This window comes from Carassius carassius, chromosome 31 (assembly GCF_963082965.1).
Source record: "Carassius carassius chromosome 31, fCarCar2.1, whole genome shotgun sequence".
Taxonomy (NCBI): Eukaryota; Metazoa; Chordata; class Actinopteri; order Cypriniformes; family Cyprinidae; genus Carassius; species Carassius carassius.
Genome location: NC_081785.1, coordinates 28381367 through 28400939, shown reverse-complemented (window position 1 = coordinate 28400939; position 19573 = coordinate 28381367). Strand labels below are relative to the sequence as shown.

At 38.1% G+C, this 19573-nt stretch overlaps 1 protein-coding gene across 5 annotated transcripts in view; it reads left to right on the top strand.

Annotated features, from left to right (window-relative positions):
* Positions 1–19573, top strand: part of LOC132111835 (fermitin family homolog 2) — a 65526-nt gene that overhangs the window by 28575 nt on the left and 17378 nt on the right. For 3 of the 5 annotated variants that reach the window (XM_059519458.1, XM_059519456.1, XM_059519457.1), the window contains exons 4-6: positions 8620–8748; positions 11655–11687; positions 19277–19502. In XM_059519458.1, the coding sequence (XP_059375441.1) occupies positions 8620–8748; positions 11655–11687; positions 19277–19502 (388 nt within the window). The remainder of the gene's footprint in view (positions 1–8619; positions 8749–11654; positions 11688–19276; positions 19503–19573) is intronic. The other 2 variants (XM_059519460.1, XM_059519459.1) reach the window with 1 other exon arrangement.

Sequence of the window (19573 nt, the reverse complement as noted above, 5' to 3'; positions counted from 1 at the left end):
AGTGAAAATATATCTTTGCTAAACTTTCACTCTGCTTCCAACTCACACACTGGAGAATTTATTAGCCATTGGCTAATATTAGACATCATATAGTCGTCCAGAGTGAAGATTTAGTCACACATGCAAGTGATTTACTCACAATGTAGAGAGTTGCCTAGAGCGACTGGACTGCGTTTCTCCAGAGCACAACACAAGAGCTGCCCATCGAAGAAGTAATATGACAAATGTGTGGTTTCTAAGCATTCTCTATGAGAGAAGTTACGGCTGACTGATTTGGCAGCGTTTGCTCAAAGTTCTTCTGTTTGTTGATTGGAATTTCAGAGGAGGTGCTCGCTCACTCACAGCTCTCCAGTGACCTGCTACAGTTCGCTCACATATGGCTGTAAAAGGGCAGACTCCTAGAGAGAGAGAGAGAGAGAGAGAACTGCCATCTGGTAGTTCTTAAAACCTCTGGAATACTTTTGCTTTAGTAACACAACTAAACAAGCCATTCCTGCCAAGCCATGAAGCCCATCCCCAACACACTCCGTCACACTCGTTTCCTTCAGGGCTGTGGAAAATCCAAGGAGTGCAAGTCATCCTGCCATAATGCTTGAAGTAGTGCAGAACTGGACTGCAAGAAATTCAATAAAAAGTAATTTAATGCCAAAACTGTCAAAAGCAATTATTTTTAAATATGCTTTATTCTGGATTAAGTCCCTCTCTTTCATGATGTACTTATTGGACTTGTCTTCTCAAGGGTTCTCGCTGGTCTGCTTTAGACATCTGATTTCCAAAATGTGGAAATCTAGTCATAAAAATGGAATTTACAGTATAACATGCTTTATCATGGAATTCAACTTACGTTTCTGCCATTTGAGTTTCCTTTCTGTGAACAAATTAAGCCTGTCACAAAAATGAACTGAAACTCATCATATTTAGGCTAAGGCTGAAACGATTAGTAGACATTATCGACAAAGTCAACAAATAAAATATAATAATTGCTGTTAATAATGTTCATCATCTGGCTGACTACCTCTTGTATAAATTTTACAGAAAATTCCTGTCATATGCGCACAAACTAACAGTCACCACTTATAAGCTGCTACTAAAGTTGCTTTGTAATGATTTGTATTGTAAAAAGCACTAAACAAAAACTTGAATTGAAAAAAAATTGTCGACAAATATTTTTGTTGTCGAGTAGTCGTTTTATCTTATATGATTCAATGTAAGAGCCTGCAATAACACGGTTTGTAATTTAGCCCTCCCGGATGCAATTCAAGAGAAGAAGCGCTTCAGAGCAAATACAGCACAGTCAAACCTTTTGTTTCGTATCCATATGACTTACAAAAGGAGGTGAATGATGTAATACAGTAACTTTTTCATATGGCTAACAAAATGGTGAAAGAGAGAGTTTATCTGTCTATCATCTCATTTGGTGCCAAATACATTTATTTGTATAAATTAATTTATAGTATGATTTTCAAAAGAAGAAAATAATTACCTTTATTTATTTGTTTACAATATGTATAACTCAATATTTTAACTAATTTCAAAAGCTGAATAATCAGTCTACTGATTAATTAGTGAAATAATCATCAATTAGTTGATTAATCGTACTAATTATCATTAGATTAATCGATTATCAAAATAGTTGTTTGTTGCAGCCCTAATATAGGTTACATTACATTAATTACATATCGGTGTCGCAGTTTTTTTCCCTTGTTTATCTGTAAACTAAATCAAATATATTTCAAGAATGTATTTCTTGTATGTATATATGTTGGCCTACTGCAGATTTTTATATATATTTAATTTTACCATTAAAATGAAATGTTTCGGAAAAATAAAATGTAGCCTGTTACATAGAGCCCTATTTGTTGCATAGACTTATTTTTTTTCCCTCCCTGTGCAGAGTTTGAAGTCAGCCTGGAAAGTGTGATATTATCAAAACTATTCAATTCAAATTAAGTTTATTTGTATAGTACTTTTTAAAGGTCCCCTTCTTTGTGATCTCATGTTTTAAACTTTAGTTAGTGTGTAATGTTGTATTTAGAGTATAAATAATATCTGTAAAATTCTAAAGCTCAAAGTTCAATGCCAAGCGAGATATTTTATTTAACAGAATTCGCCGACAAAAAACGACCCGTCTGGACTACATCCCTCTAGTTCCTGCAGTAATGACGTCACTAAAACAGTTTTGACTAACCTCCGCCCACATGAATACACAAACAGGGGACGTGGTCTTGTTGCGCTCCGACGGAGAAGAGGAAGAGCTGCGTTTGTGTTTGTTGCCATGTCGTCGAAACGCTGTTATTTTCATCTCTGAGTCCAATCACCTTTGTTTGGGCTTCCCAGGGACACTGTACTTGGAGATTAATGGTTACAACTCGGTTCCCGAAAATTATAATCTACATGTTAAACTATGTGCAGCACATTTTGCTGAGGACAGCTTCCTCAATCTCAATCAGCTTAATGCCGGATTCGCACAAAGATTATTCCTGAAAGATGGAGCAGTTCCCTCTTTGTCTGGAGAAGGGGTTGTTTATGGACCACAACTGGTAAGTGTTCTTTATTATTTAAGTTGGTACGTTTAACAGTTTCTGTAACTTATTACACAAATGGCAACGCTGTTTAGCTTTAAGTAGATGTTAGGACTGTGCAAAAAACGAATGCGATTTTCATGCGCATCTCGTCGGTAAAGACGCTCCTGTGATTATAAGTACATCTCCAGCACATGCTCCTGCACACTTGCTTCTCAAAACTAGTCCAAAACTTGTCCAATCACGTTTCCTGGAGGGCAGCGCACGCTCAGCTGCTGTCGAATCACAACACAGGAACCGCTGGCCCAATCAGAACTCGTCACGTATTTCTGAAGGAGGGACTTTATAGAACAAGGAAGTCATCAGCCCGTTTTTATGACAGTGAAAACAGCGGTATACATATAGGTGAATTGTGCGAAACATGAACATGTTATATTGCACACTGTAAACACAATCAAAGCTTCAAAAAATCGCGAAAAACGGGACCTTTAAGATACAAATCATTGCAAAGAAAATTAAGTTTCTACAATATATTTAGTAGTAGCTTGTCAGTGGTGACTAGATCAAATTGATCTACATATGGCAGAAATGTACAGTAACATTCAGTTAATGACATAATCAAAAACACGTTGAAACCCATTACCAGCAATGATTACATGTTGCAATCAAACTTGTAGCAACATTTGGTAGTTTATTTTGTTTCAGGGTTTGCCTCATCTGAGGTCTTCTGAGGAGTTTGCATCATCTCTTCTCAGGTGTTCGGTCATCTCAGGTCTTTGTAAGGGCTGGATCCAGACTGAAGCTTGTGTAATTTCTAGTTACCATGGGATTTCAATCTTGTGCAGAAACAGAGAAACAAATACAGACATAATTAGCGTAGCTGCTTCCAACCAAGCAAAAGTTATTCGTTCAACCCAAGCCAAGGAATATTAATGTGCATTCGAACAGATGTAACTGCAGTACAAGAATTTGAGATGCATTATTTGAATGTTTGGCCAACATTATCAGGAAGGCTATTCCAGAGTTTGGGAGCCAAATGTGAAAAAGCTCTACCTCCTTTAGTGGACTTTGCTATCCTAGGAACTACCAAAAGTCCAGTGTTTTGTGACCTTAGGGAGCGTGATGGATTGTAACGTGGTAGAAGGCTAGTTAGGTACGCAGGAGCTAAACCATTTAGGGCCTTATAGGTAAGTAATGATAATTTGTAAATGATACGGAACTTAATAGGTAGCCAGTGCAGAGACTGTAAAATTGGGGCAATATGATCATATTTTCTGGTAAAGACTCTAGCTGCTGCATTTTGGACTACCTGTAGCTTGCTGGGAAGTTGTGGCCTAGTGGTTAGAGAGTTTGACTCCTAACCCTAGGGTTGTGGGTTCGAGTCTCGGGCCGGCAATACCACGACTGAGATGCCCTTGGGTAAGCCGCAGCATAAATGGCTGCCCACTACTCTGGATGTGTGTTCACTGCTGTGTGTGTGCACTTTGGATGGATTAAATGCATAGCACGAATTCTGATTATTGGTCACCATACTTTGCTGAATGTCACTTCACTTTCACTTTTCACTTTCTCTTTGTTTATTAAAGATGCAGGGCAACCACTTATAAGTGCATTACAATAGTTCAGTCTAGAGGTCATGAATGCATGAACTAACTTTTCTGCATCAGAAACCGGTAACCTGTTTCATAGCTTGGCAATGTTTCTAAGATGGAAGAATGCTGTTTTTGTAACATGGGAAATATGGTTTTGAGAAGTTGCTGTCTAATATAACACCCCGATTTAGAGGAAGTAACAGTGTATCCGTCTATTTACAAATTGTAATCCAAGAGATTCTGTGTACAGCTTTTTGGTCCAGTAAGTAATATCTCTGTCTTATCCAAATTCAATAGGAGAAAATTATTGGTCGTCCAGTCTTTCACATGTTTTAAACACTCTGTTAGCTTAGATAATTTGGAAGTTTCATCTGGTCTTGTTGATATATACTGTTGAGTATCATCATCATCATAACAATGGAAACTATTTGGAAAAAGGTGGTGGACTGCTTATGTATGTGAAGGACTGCATTGAATGTAAGGAAATTGAATTAAATACTTTAGTGGATATAGAATATATTGCTGTAACTATTGTTTTATCTCCATGCATGAAATTTACTGTAGTGGGCATATATAGACCTCCTACATCTAATAGTATTTTCTATGATCATCTGAGAAATCTTTTAAAGGGGTTTGATCGAAATAAAGAGTTATTTTTGGTCAGAGACTTTAATATAAATTGGTTTGAGAAGTCAAAGAGGAAAAAGCTTCAGGAGATAGTAAGTCATCTTGACCTTGTACCATTAATCAGGGGCCATACTAGAATCACTTCATCCTCTGAAACTCAATTTGATTTAATATTTAGCAATAAACCAGAAAGAATAAGTCAGAAAATTTATTAACAGGACTATCAGATCATAATCTTATATTAGTGGTAAGAAAATTAACAAAACCAGGTTTTTATATCATCAAGAAAAGAAAAATGTGCTAAATATTATACCAAAAAGACTTAAGAATAAATTTGAAGAGGAATTAAAAAAACTAGATTGGAATGAGACCCTCTCGACAGACAATTTAGAAGCTGCCTCTGAATGTTTAATGATAACAATTAATAAGATCAAGGGTGAATTTTGTAAAAATGTCACTTTTTCTAGAAAAGAAGCAGAATTTGCCTTGGTTAAATGAACAGTTATGGAAGTTAATGAAACAGAGGGATCATGCTTTAAAAATAGCTATTAAATCAGGGTTAGCTCATGACAGAAGGACATTTCAGCACTTACGTAACAAAGTTGTAAAGGAATTGAGAAAAGCAAATGCAATTTTTTTTTTTTTGATCTTATAAATGATGCAAAGGGGAATAGTAGAGAAGTATGGGAGAATATCATTAAAGTACAAAAGAAAAATAATAAAAACCGTAAAGGTATTGAATTGCAGGTTCATGGAAGTTTAATTCAAGATAAGCATCAAATTGTTAGTGTATTTAATAATTTTTTTTATAGACTCAGTTCGAGATTTAACACATGGATTTGGTATGAGAAGTAATGATATTATATTACCAAATCATGATCTTACTGTTTTTAATATTTCTGAAGTATCTGAGTCCTATATAATAAAAATTCTAAGCCAGTTTAAGAGTTCTAGGGCCAAAGATGTTTTTAATTGTGATTCTGTATTTGTTAAAACGCATGCAAACGTTCTTAGTACACCTATAACTCATTTGGTTAATCATAACGCAAACGCCCCTGTTTTGATGTCATTTATTAACTTAATATTTAAGTAAACAGTTTGGGGATTTTAACCAATAGGGCAACTGATCCTCCATTAAAAAAAGAAAGAACAGCAGCTGTTCATTTAGCGACTCCTAGTGAGCGATACATGCTCATCAAGACACAAACATTCTTCTAGAACTCACACTTTGCATTCAGTTAGCAGATCCATACAAATCATGCATGAAATAGAAGTTTATAAACTCAAACGATAGCTTTATGTGCTTTACAGATGAACTTGAAGTCTTTATTCATTCGAGATGTTCAGATAATCTTTGGCTCGGTAATACAAGTTAATGATCCGATTAGTGAACCGATGATTCTTTTGAGTCACTCTTTTAAAATAATAATTTATTTTGTTTAACGAAACCAGTGTGGAAACCAGTGTTTCACAAACTGGATAGATCTGAGGTGCAGGGCTCGCAAAATCGTTAGCCCCACGTCCCGGGGCTATTGTGTTTTCCAGTCCGATGGGCTATCGTGAATAGTGATGTAAAATTTCTAACTTGCTTCGCGTTGTTCACTCACTTGAAGGGGTGAAACTGATCGTAGCTGATCGTTTGCACTTGTTTCTAAATATAAGCGTTTTAAACAATTCGCGTGCGTTCGGAGCTTGCGCTCACTCATTCAAAGCACGCGCTGTGAGCAACATTTCAGACAATGCGCGTAAAGAGAATGAATTCATCTTTCGCATATCGTAACTTCCGACTGAACACATACACACACAATTATATCAAAATAATTGTCTCTGCAAGTATTCTCGTAACCAAGGTCGGTTATGGTTTAAGTGAACGTATACAGCCTGCTGCTTAGAGAAATTTGCTGTACCGGATAAATCTGTCTCTCTCTCTCTGTTTTTTAGACGATGTGAAAGGGGACGTGTTTTAAGATACGCAATGGAGTAGACCAAACTAAACCAGGAGGGAGGGCAAAACACAAATTGGTGGTGTTGCCGGCTTTGGTTGCAATACTCTTATCGCATATGTTGCACTTTGCTGACTCGGCATCCACTTTTATAAAGTGTAGCCACACTTTAGACCTCTTTGGCATTGTAAACCGGAACGTTTTGAGAAAAAACAACTACACTTGTGTTGTATGACTGCGAGTATCTTCCGAAATACTCCCCGTCACGTGGTGGTGGACAGCCAATCATGGCGAATTTAGGTCCTTACATGCACGTATGCTACAAGCTCACACAGACACAGCCTCTTGGCAAAAAAAAAAAAAATGGCCACTTGGCTTTTGGAACTGAAATTTGGCACCGAAAGATAAATAAGATTTTCGTTCGATATTATAAAGGCATCGAAGTTCGGTACCCAGCCCTACACACAATTGTCAATTTGTATATTGTCATTCCTTACCTACTTATTTGTGTTTATTATTATTTTATTATGTGTCAATCCTTACCTTTTTTTTTTTTTTTTTTAATGTGTTTTTTGTTTTGTCGCCGTCATTCTGTTGCGCGGAGCTTCTGTCACGAAAAGAGTTAATTTTTCTCCAGTTTCTCCGACTGGCTCTGGGACACACTACACTGATTTAAGGGGGCTTTGTTACTTTAGTACATACTTATTTAATGTGGCAAAAGTATTGCGGGACAGGAATAAAGAGAAGTTTGAACGGTCTTTGGCACCTCAACTAACTTTCACATTATGTTCCTCTCAAATTTGTGATTTGCTTCCACAAGCAAATTGCGTTGTGTATCATATTTAATAAACCAATACAATTAAAATGTTTAAATTAACATGTATAGTCACACCATTGCAATTTTGAATGCAGTAGTCTAAGGTAAGTAGATAGTTCATTCGAAGTTTACTCGAGTAGAAGAATGTTACTAATAAACTTAGGCTTATATGCATTATATTTTGATATATATCAAAACCTTAAATTTTCTCTGGACTCGATGATAAATCGTGTCTGACCGTTGGAACGAACCAAAAAAAACAAACAAATACAAAATCACATTCATGATGATTTATTTATTTATTTTAATTTATTTTTTTATTATTTTTTTATTTTCAAATGCTTTATTTGAACATTCCGTTTACAGTATGAAACAGAGTTAGAACACAACAATAATTTTAAGAATAACAAAATATAAAGAATAGAAAACATAGAACACTTCAACAACTTCATAGTACAAAACAAGTCTTACATTAACAAAAACGAAAACGATAACGATAAAGAAAGGGGGCATTATTTAAATGAAAGGAAATCGAAACATTTAATAAAGTAAAAAGTTTGTAGGTTTGTAAGTTCTGAGCTTTATGGTGATTTTATTTCGGTTTTTATTTAGACCTTTGCCTACAGTGACGCTGATGCATTAAAGAGGAGGGGCTCCCCTGTTCCAAGATGGCGGCTCTGTTGACGCATTCGTTCCATCTAGTGTATATATCTATGGGCTTGACCCTATTGATGAACGCTGCTTTAATATACAGAGGGAAGATGAAATTAAAATATCATCTAAACTTTTGTTATGAAAGTCAGTTCCCCTCAGACATGCATTCATTATCTCATTCTCCCAATTGGATCTTGATTTGTTTGATAAAACATCCCTAGTGCTTGCACTTGCAGAACTTTTATAATTTTTTTAATTAAGACTATGTGGAACATGTCTTCTAGTAGCGAAACATGGGGTCTTTAAAAACATCATATACCCTGATATGATGAGAGTCTAAAGAATGTATGTGCTCAGCCCTGTAAGCATGCGTCTGCCTCCAATGAATGTCATTTTCCTGTTTAAATGACCCTGAGTCTGAGACGTCTTGTGATGATCCTGATCATTAATTCCCTCTTTCACAGACATCCGGCATCCTGAGGAGCTGTCCTTACTCCGCAAGCCCCGCGACCCCAAGAAGAAGAAGAAAAAGCTGGAGGAGGCAGAGGAGGAGGCGCTGGAGCTGGAAGGACCTCTGCTCACTCCTGGATCAGGTACGTCTCAGATCACCATCACCATGTGTCTGTGGAATTGTAAAGAAGTTAAAAGAGCACAGATAAACAAGGAAAACAATATATATGTTCACTTTTATGGAAGCAGAAAAACTAAGTTCATTTAAGACCCATGGGATTGCTTGTGATAAAGATTTAAATGCATAATGCACGAGACTGTTTCTGTCTGTGGTGTTTTAATTTTAAATATTTTAACAAGAAAAGTTGGCTAATTATTGTGTTTAAATGTTTTGCCGCTTGCTTGAGCAGCTTATTATACAAACCTAGAAGTAAAATGCATGAATAATGCGTTGTTTATATTTATTGAGTTTAAACTAGTCTATATGAAAGATTGTTACTGTTCTGTGATGACTTACGATGCTGAAAAAAATTTTTTTTTTACATTATATGAGATCAAAACAATGAACAAATGTTGTGTTTGTGAACTAAACAGACGCGGATCAGTAGCGGTCTGCAAACACGTCCTGTGTGAAAGCACAATGAGTCCGTGCTGCGGACTGCATATACACTGCAGGCAGATTATGCATATAATATCCATTTTATGCAAGTGCTGTCGGGCTAAAATTGTCGCCAAAGGCGGCAACACGAGCAATTTGCTCCAGCACCTTAGCCGCAAGCATGTCTTGGAATATCAATCAGCAGAAAATGCATTGTACACCTGATTATGCATGAAAAAAAAAAAAACGTCATAAACCAGAAAACCGGCATAATTTTGAAAAAAACCGGTATATACATTTTTGGACAAACCGCCCAGCACTAAAAGAAGTCCTCTGAGAATGTCAATGCACTGGTGGCTCTGTCATCTGTTTTCAGTCGTGGTCCTGAGGACCAGCTGCACTGCACATTTTCTGTCTCTCCCTTATTTAAGTCACCAGATTCAGATCATTATATTGTTTGGATAGAGCTCCATGAACTGCAAGTTTGAGACTTTTTATCTCACAATTCTGACACTTTTTCTCACAGTTGTGAGATATGAAGTCACAGTTCGGAGAAAAAAATCACTATTGCGAGATGTAAAGTTGCAGTTGTGAGAAAAAAAGTCAGAATTGTGAGAAGTCACAATTACCTTTTACATTTTTTTTATTCAGAGGCGGAAACTAAGTGTCTGTCTCTGAAAGCAGAGAAAAAGCCGCCTCGGCATAGTAAATATTTTCAGTTCTCATCCAAGCCCTTGTTTTGTTGCAGATCGTTGGACCGTTAATCTGCCTCAGAAGGTGGTTAAATTAAATGTTTGTCATTAAAAATCATGCCCAATTAACTGAAATCATGAAACTTTTACAATTTAACAACAGTTAAATCTGCTGTATTTTTCTGGATTCCGTTCTCATCATTTAATTCAAGTTTAATAATCAAAAAGCATATCTAATTAATCAATTTAAAATGTTAACAATTGAAAATCATCTTTGTCAGGTTTTTATTCCTTATTAAATCATAAATCCAATAGTTGTGTCATAAATTGTGAGTGTCAGTCCTTATTTTCCACATCGCTGATATCATCCCAAGTGTGAGCAGCTGTGATTGTTGTGGCACATTGCGTTGCTTGTTTGCAGCGATGACTGTGTTTGATGGTTTGGAACCCATGAAGCTCCATAATGGTACATGTGTGGTTGAAGAGCAGGAAAACAAAAGGGTTGTTATGTTGAAACAGTGCTGAAATGAGAAATGTGTGGGTTGAGAGCAGCGTCTCATTTGCAGTCGGAGCGTGAATGGTTCAGATTCCTCACATATTTGGTCACGCTGCCATTTAGAAACAGAGAGACCGAAACATCACCGAGCGCCCCACACATGATGCACTAAAATCCACTTAAGATGCACAGAGGACAGACTCCATCTCCTCAGGTCGACATGAATAGGCTCTATTGTCCCAGATGAGTCCCTCATGCAAACTCAACACGCAGGCCAAAACACTGGTGCAGCATGACTGTGTCTGGGATCTGTTCTCCACTTGTTACTTCATCACCCTCATTAAAATAGTGCAGGCTTCCCGATGTTTAGTGACCATAAAGACGCTGGTTAATTCAGCACAAAAGCTCTTTTAGGAAAGTGAAGATGGAACGGGAGCTCCTATGAGCCGCTTTGGCCCACTACAGGAAATGAGCCGAAGACCCGCCGCTTGATCCCCTCTCAGAAGGATTTAAGAACGAGTCGCTGTGATAAGAATCGCTTTGATAACGACATGAGCTCCACCCATAAGTGTTGTTGCTCCTTTCCCTTCCTCTACGGATCTTCAGACCAAACGATCTGCTCTAGAAGTAGAGCTCTGTCCTCTGCTGTTCTGCATCTGGACTTTCATATGCACATTTATGCATTTAGCAGATGCTTTTATCCAAAGCATCTTACAGAAGAGGAATTTGTCAAAGAGCCTACAATATTTGTAATATATAATGCCTTGTGCATTAGACAGAGGGACTTGGAAGTAAATTAGAAAAGAGGAGAAATGTATATATTATTTCATGTTTGTGTTTATTTAATGATAAGATTTTGATCTTGACATTTCAAACAGAAAATATATTTACTTTAAGGTGGGTGAACAAAATTGTCTATAGGTTATCTGACTCCTTTCACTGAGACAAAAAAAGGGGAAAAAAGTGTTTTTACAACAAAGAAAAAATGAGACAAAGTGTATTAAAAATCTTGTTTGTGGAAAGTTTCACTGACCATCACTGTGAATGTGTTTAATGAAAAGGCAAAATATGACACTAAAGGAAACTTGTTCTTTATATATATTATTATTTTCTTTTTGAAACTGTGGTTACTTCTGAGGTCTTGTCTCATTTTGCATGTTAACGCTTTCCTCTTCTTCCAAGCTGTTAATCTCTTTAATCTATCCTTCATTCCCCATCTTTCTCTTTGTTTTTTCTTTTCTACATTTCCTTCCATTCCTCAAGCCTCTGAGATACTATACATTGGACCAGTAAAAGGTAAGGCTCACTGTTTTTCTGTCTTCCTGTATTGCTTCCTCTCACTTCACCCGGAGCAGTCAGCTGACCACTGCTGACCCTCAGAAAACCCTGGCTCTGGTCACCTGATTCTCTGCTTCAGTGACACCTGATGAGCTTTACCCAAACACTGCATTCCCTTACATTGCCTTATCTGTACACAGTTTTGCTTAAGTTGTCTTGCTTTGGCCTGAAATCAGTATAATATAAGAGATAACATACTGAAAGGTCATGTCAAGGAGCTACCCAGTAAATACTGATGATCATTTTTATTATTAAGCTTTTATCTGGAGTTCATCATAACTGGTTATAAAAAAAGCTGGCTTACTCAAAATATTATCTGTATCCAGATGCATTTGCACATGATGGAGGGCATGTCTGTGCACAAAAAAATGAGTTACTTTACTACATTAAAAACCATTATGTGAAATATAAAAGACCTTGAACTTTTAATGCAGTTTGATTAGGAGTATTCCTACTACAAGCACAAAAGTCTCGTTTCATTTTTTCTATTGGAAGGAAGACAGAAAAAAAACAGTGCTTGCAATGATGCAAAGAGTAGCGGTCAAGTCAAATAATAGAAAAGTTAAGCCAAATAAATAGAGAGGGCAATGACCAATGTCAAATGCAGTATGCAAATAAATGCAGGAAAAAATAATATCAATATCCCTGGAGCCATTTTCATTGGTGTGACTTCACTGCTGCTGAATCTCTAATGACACAGAAAATAAATTATGTTTTATCTGAGTTGTGAGTCTGCAATCGGAATTGAATGTGACAAATTTAATTGGCGTCAAATAATGGCAAAATGTGTGTTTTGTCCTGCGGGCTGCACACAGCGTGACTGGTGTAGTCCGATCCACAAGCAGATTAATATGATTATGCATTTATTATTTTTATTTATATTTTACTGATTCTTTTAATGAATTGTTCCAAAAAATCTGTCATATTTAAGGAATTTCAGTATTTTTGAAGCCAACAGATATATTGAGCGTTTAGACTCGCTTAAAATCCTTTTAGACTTTTTTCCCCCAATTCAAGCTTTCTGACTTCTAGGTTTTAGGGTCAGATTGTAACTAGTATTCTTGGCTGCTATTATGGTCAATGAGAGTGAATTGCAACCAGCACAGGAACCATGTCGGTGGGAAAACAGACATTAATGCTTTGCTGAATCGTTCAGAGCGGTTACTGTATCAAAATCTGATTTAGTCAGAATCAGAATAAGCTTTATTGCCAGGTATGTTTACACATACGAGGAATTTGTTTTCGTGACAGAAGCTCCGCAGTACAACAGAATGACAGCGACAGAACATAAAACACATAATAAAAGAATATAAAAATACAAAAAATACAAATAAGTAGATAAGGAATGACAATATACAAATTGACAATTGTAGGCAGGTATATTACAAAAATGCAGTTATGTATGTACATGTATATTATGTGCAAAATGTAAGTGTATACTAAGTATGTGTGTTAGTGTATGTGTATATAAATATAAAGTGTAGTGTGTTCAGTGTGTATCAGCTGTTCATAAGATGGATTGCCTGAGGGAAGAAACTGTTCCTGTGTCTGGTCGTTCTGGCGCTCAGTGCTCTGTAGCGTCGACCAGATGGCAACAGTTCAAAGAGGGAGTGTGCTGGATGTGAGGGGTCCAGAGTGATTTTAACAGCCCTTTTGCTCACTCTGGATAAGTACAGTTCTTGAATAGATGGGAGAGTTGAACCGATGATTCGCTCAGCAGTCCGGACTACCCTCTGTATTCTTCTGAGGTCAGATTTAGAAGCTGAGCTGAACCAGACAGTTACTGAAGTGCAGAGGATGGATTCGATGATGGTGGAGTAGAACTGTTTCAGCAGATCCTGTGGCAGGTTAAACTTCCTCAGCTGGCGAAGGAAGTACAACCTCTGCTGGGCCTTTTTCACAATGGAGTCAATTTGAATGTCCCACTTCAGGTCCTGAGAGATAGTGGTGCCCAGGAACCTGAATGACTCCACTGCAGTCACAGTGCTGTTCATGATGGTGAGTGGGGGGAGTGCAGGGGGGTTTCTCCTGAAGTCCACAGTCATCTCCACTGTTTTGAGCGTGTTAAGCTCCAGGTTGTTGAGAGTGCACCAGACAGCCAGCTCTTTAACCTCCTGCCTGTAAGCAGACTCTTCACCGTCCTGAATGAGGCCGATGAGTGTGGTGTCATCTGCAAACTTCAGGAGCTTGACAGAGGGGTCCTTAGATGTGCAATCGTTAGTGTACAGGGAGAAGAGCAGTGGGGAGAGAACGCAGCCCTGGGGAGCTCCGGTGCTGATTGTACGGGTGTTGGATGTGTATTTTCCCAGCCTCACTAGCTGCTGCCTGTCTGTCAGGAAGCTGTTGATCCACTGACAGATGGAGGTGGGCACGGAGAGCTGAGTTAGCTTGGGCAGGAGGAGGTTTGGGATGATCATGTTAAAGACTGAGCTGAAGTCCACAAACAGGATCCTCACACAAGTCCCCGGTCTGTCTAGGTGTTGCAGAACATAATGCAGTCCAATGTTTACTGTATCGTCCACAGACCTGTTTGCTCTGTAGGCAAACTGAAGAGGATCCAGCAAGGGTCCAGTGATGTCCTTCAGGTGGGCCAGCACCAGTTTTTCAAATGCCTTCATGACTACGGATGTTAAAGCCACAGGCCTGTAGTCATTTAGTCCTGTAATTTTGGGTTTCTTTGGGATGGGGATGATGGTGGAGTGTTTGAAGCATAAAGGGACTTCGCACAGTTCCAGTGATCTGTTGAAGATCTTTGTGAAGATGGGGGCCGGCTGGTCAGCACAGGATTCCAGACAGGCTGGTGTAACACAATCTGGGCCTGGTGCTTTTTTCCTTTTCTGCTTCCGGAAGACCTGGCGCATCGCATCCTCGCTGATCTGTATTCAGGGCTTAAAGTATTCCGGCACCGTGCCAGATCTCCGGCGTGTGGCCATGAGGGAAAAAAAAAATTATAATAATATTTGAGAGCCTGCGCATGCAGTTTAATATTTTCGATCCAATTTATTTCACCTACCAATCATATGAGAGGAACGCAGCTTTAACTAACGTTACAAGCCTAACAGAAGCAGAGAAGGGCGTGTCCTTGCAACACAGTATGATTGACGCCCATACGTCAATGTCACGTTAGCGTTGTCGGAGAAAAAAAAATGGAGCGCAAGTTTATGCAGCCTGGGGATGATGTTCTAGACTCCTAGCAATAGATAAAGGACTCAAAAATAAATGGTGCTTTTTGGCAGTTGGTGCTAGAAACTGAGAGAGCCCGCTTGTTTCTGCCTGATTTGCTCGAGGAAGCTACTGTAACATTATGCCAGCAGCGGTAAGAAAGTGCTTGCTCGTTATGATTTATGTCGCGTTCCAGGCAACCCGTAACCCTAGTTTTTCCAACCTTAAACCCGTGAAAGTGCACTGGAACGGCAGTCAAACCCGTGACTTCCCACCCGTGAACTCGTACTAGATCGATGTACTCCGAGGTCACACAGCACGCGAAACAACAGTGACAGCCCCTACGGATAACACTGCCTACGGATGCAGTGTTTATGCAAGTGGTACACATTGAAAAATAGATTTTAGGTCAATGTAACGTTGCAATAAAATTAATAATCTAGCTACATTTCCTTGCACTCAGAAAGTTTGGCATGACTTGCCTGAAACGGTACAAAGTCGTTAGTCGTGGTTTGAAATAGTGACTTACGAGCTCAAAAACCTGCCTGGAACGCAGCACCAGACTCTGGTTATAGAGCCGCTGCCCGTGCACTCAAACTTACCACGACGTTGCCGGGAGTAGAGAGGATTTTTCCTTCCCGCTCCCGCCCGCAAACAATCAAGTTTCGTCCAGCCCGCAAAATCAGTATAGTTTTTCTTTTTTTTAATACATTGCATATTCTGCCTGCTACTCTTTTATTTTTTTCACTTGCTCCCCTGTTGAATATAAATTTAAAAAAGAAACGGAAAATAAACAAATGTTTCGTTTTATTTGCGTTTAATTAAAAGTATGAACATGAACAAGGATCTTAGAACATAGAAATACAGTAAAAAAGTAAGAAATGTAAATAAAAATATATACCTATAATAATTAGGCTATATAGCCTAATAAATTATATAAAAATAATAAACCTGGATTTATTTCATGTTCAAAGGAAAAGTAGTTTATGGGGCCTGAGCAATTCATTCAAACATTTAACGAAAAATATCCTTATTCCTCAATAACAAAATAGACCAATTTTAAATATTTTAGCTAAAAAAAAAAAAAAAAAAAACTGAATTGGCAAAAAAGAAAAAAAAACTGTATGACTACTTAATGTGCCAATGCGGTCTGTGTGCTTCTAATCCATCCAACTTGGCATTTAAATATATCGCCATTTCGGAATCGAATTACACGTCGTTGTCTACGGTATCATCCGCATCCTCCCATTCCGCAAAGTCTATTTTATTTTATAATAAATAAAGGTCTATTTGTTTGTAGTTATTGTGTTTTGTTACATATTTCCACTTTGCAGGAGTCCCGCAAATAATTTTATTTTCCCACAACCCGTACACAGTAATATCTTGCCGCCCGCGTCCGCATTCACCCATCAAATATTGTCCCGCGCCGCACTCGGTGGGTGTGCAGGAGTGCAGGTCTCTAGCCGGGAGCAACTATTAGCTGACACACCGTTGTCACTCTGTTTACCATTTTTTTTAAGCACTTTAAGCTCTTGTTACTGTATTTTTGTTATTATCGTCAATATTTGAATTAAGTCTGCCTGTGGAGTTTCTCTCCAACACCCGCCCCCCCAAAAAAAAGTTCAGGCTCAGGATTTTTTTCCACTTTAACCCCTGGTATTGCAGGTGTGGGGGAGAGGGGGGATGCAGGAGGTGTGAATGGTGAGAGTGCTTGATTGGAGAGGTGTTCAGGATGGGTTGCAGGAGCTGTTAATGGTGTGAACAGATTTAACGAGCGCACATATTTGCTTGGCATATGAGAACAAGCCTCATTGGTACTCGATGAAGTTCATATGTGCTTGCATTACTCTCATTGGTTCTCTCAAATCCAGCAAACTCTTCGAGCTTCTGTTTACAATGTAGACCTTAGTGTAGCATCATTTACATTCTGACAGAGGGATAGAAATACACTGCTCCATTAAATTACTCGGTTGTTTTTAACAACGTACCAAATGTTCAGCTGAGCAAACATCATTTCAAAAGACTTTCAGTAGACCAAAAAATCAAACAAAACAGTTTTATTAATTACGGAAAATGATGAATTAAAAATATGAATCCTTGTAAGCACTGTCATTGTTTAATTGATTTAAAACAGTTTGACATTTGGCATGTGAGCGAGTGAACACTCAGTATCAATTATTTAATGCGTGCCTCCAGACACAAGTCTGAGCTGAAGCATCAGTGTTTGTGGATCAGGATTCATTCGAACATTCCCGAGTCGAGTAAACATCCAAACACAGACCTCAGTTCTCCGTCCCCTGATGGGAGTTTCTGAGAAGGGCTGCGAGCCTCCCTCATGTCTTTCTCATGACCTCTGTCACCCCACAAGCACTTCCTGTCCCTCTACATGACTGATAAGTGGTTTTGCTTCTGTGTTTTACTCACTCAGTGATTGGTGGCTTGAGTGGTTAGAAAAGAATGTGTAGTGTAACTGTGATTTGTCTGATTTATGACGGTGGATAAACAAGTTTAAGCAGTTGCCAGATGATAGTGTCTTTTTCCAGTTTATTTTTGCATAGCATTGTGGCTCACACAGCCTGGTTTAAGTGGTAATGTCGAAGGTAGGGCATTTTGTGTGGGCTATTTGGAATGCTTTTTTTATGCAATGCATTTATTTCATTTTTTTTTTTAGAAAGAAAGATGTTTTATTTGATGCCGCATCTTCGATGATAATCTTGCTATCTTTGGTGATTTAACTTTGATATTCCAAGTATTTTGTAATTTTTACAATCTGTTTCTTGCATATTTTTAAAAATCACATGCACTTAAAAAATGGTGTAGGAACGGTTTACATTCAGAAATTGCTAGTAAATTGCACAATTAATTACAAAGATACACGTAGCATATTTAATTACTCGTGAAAGTAGCAAAGCTGATGTAGTATTTTTATTTATTTATTTATTTTTTTTTAAGAACATCAACAGTCTTTGTATTGTTTACAACGAATAATTTTTTTTTAAAGTATACTTCGATTATATGTAAACTGATAAATACACAATAAGTTACTAGAAGCTTGTTCAGTGTGATTTGCTTTAGCTCTGATTATATTCACAATATAGCACAGCCTCTCATAACTATTATAAGAGTTTGCTAACTTAAGACACTATCACTCATGATAGCTTTCTTTTATTGATCTTTTACAGTTCATTAAGTGTCATCCTTTCACTAGCTTCAGTTTAGTCTAAAAGAAGGTTATAGTTGGTCTCTGTGGGTGTTGTGCCATCACATACTGGAGAACAGCTGATACTGTAACTGTACAGTATTAATTAACATCTAGGTGTCTCCATTTAATAATAACCAGCAGGACCTGTGCTGTTTGAGGTGCATATGTGGATGGGGAAAAGTGCTGCAGTTGTCCTGTAGTTATTGACTGAAGTGTTTAAAGAATGACGCTGCACTAATGGACTGAATGTGTTAATGGTGTGTGATAATAACAGCTGATGAGATCACGCTGCTGTTTGTGCTCTTGCAGAGTTGAAGTCTGTGTTTTCTGCATGCTGCCTCCATCACAAATGTGCAGTCGTGTGAATGAGCGATTGTGTGAACAGCAGTTTCGTCTGGTTTTCAGGCACACGACACATATCTGGCTTGGAGAGGGCGGGATGACAATATCATGTCACCCTGTTAACAAGATGTTTTCATAATTTAGTGAAATTCTAATAATTTATGAACATTTTGAAAACAGATTTTTTAATCTTTTTATTAAGAATTTAATGGAATCAAACCAAAATATAAGATTATTCATAACAACTGACATCAAGCGCACAAACATTATAAAGGACCGGAGTTAAAAACACAACCCTCAAATCAACTGTATATATAGCTGCACAACTCTGACTGTTATTATTTTATAAATTGACCTTTTTTATATAATATACATTTATGAAACTGTTTTGTCTTAAACTATCTTGGAATAAATTACACAAAACTTTAACGTTGCTGTGTTTGTAATACAAAGGCAAATTTGACCCATTTCTTTTCAGACCAACATAATCTCAATACCCCAATATATATATTATAATGGAAGAAAACCAAAAAGTAAGACATTTTGATGAACCTAAATTGGAGAAAAAAAAAACTGTCAAAATGCAAGTGGCTGTTAATATGCAAGACAGTATATGCACACATCTGACTGTTGATTTCTTTATAAATGCATCAAATTACTCTTTTGCTTGAAAGGCACAAATAACCTACAGTTACATCATGGTTACAAAACCTAAATCACTCTCTACTGGACTACACATTAAAATAACCCTCGTTCTGCCCAGTCCTCCATCAGGCTTGTCGTGTGAATGTTTGACGGCTGGCTGATTTGGGCGGTTACTGACGGGTGACTCTCGTTTCAGGAAGCATCTATTCTAGTCCTGGACTTTACAGCAAGACCATGACACCTACCTATGACTCTCGGGACGGCAGCCCTCTGTCCCCCACCACAGCGTGGTTCGGAGACAGTCCTCTGTCAGAAGGCAATCCCAGCATCCTTGCTGTCAGCCAGCCCATCACCTCACCTGACATTCTGCTCAAGATGTACAAACCACAGTCCCTCCTGGACAAGGCCAAGATCAACCAGGGGTAAGCTGGGACCGATGTGGTGTGTGGAGACTCTGTGATCCAGGAGCTTGTGCTCAGTTTCCTCTGAATGT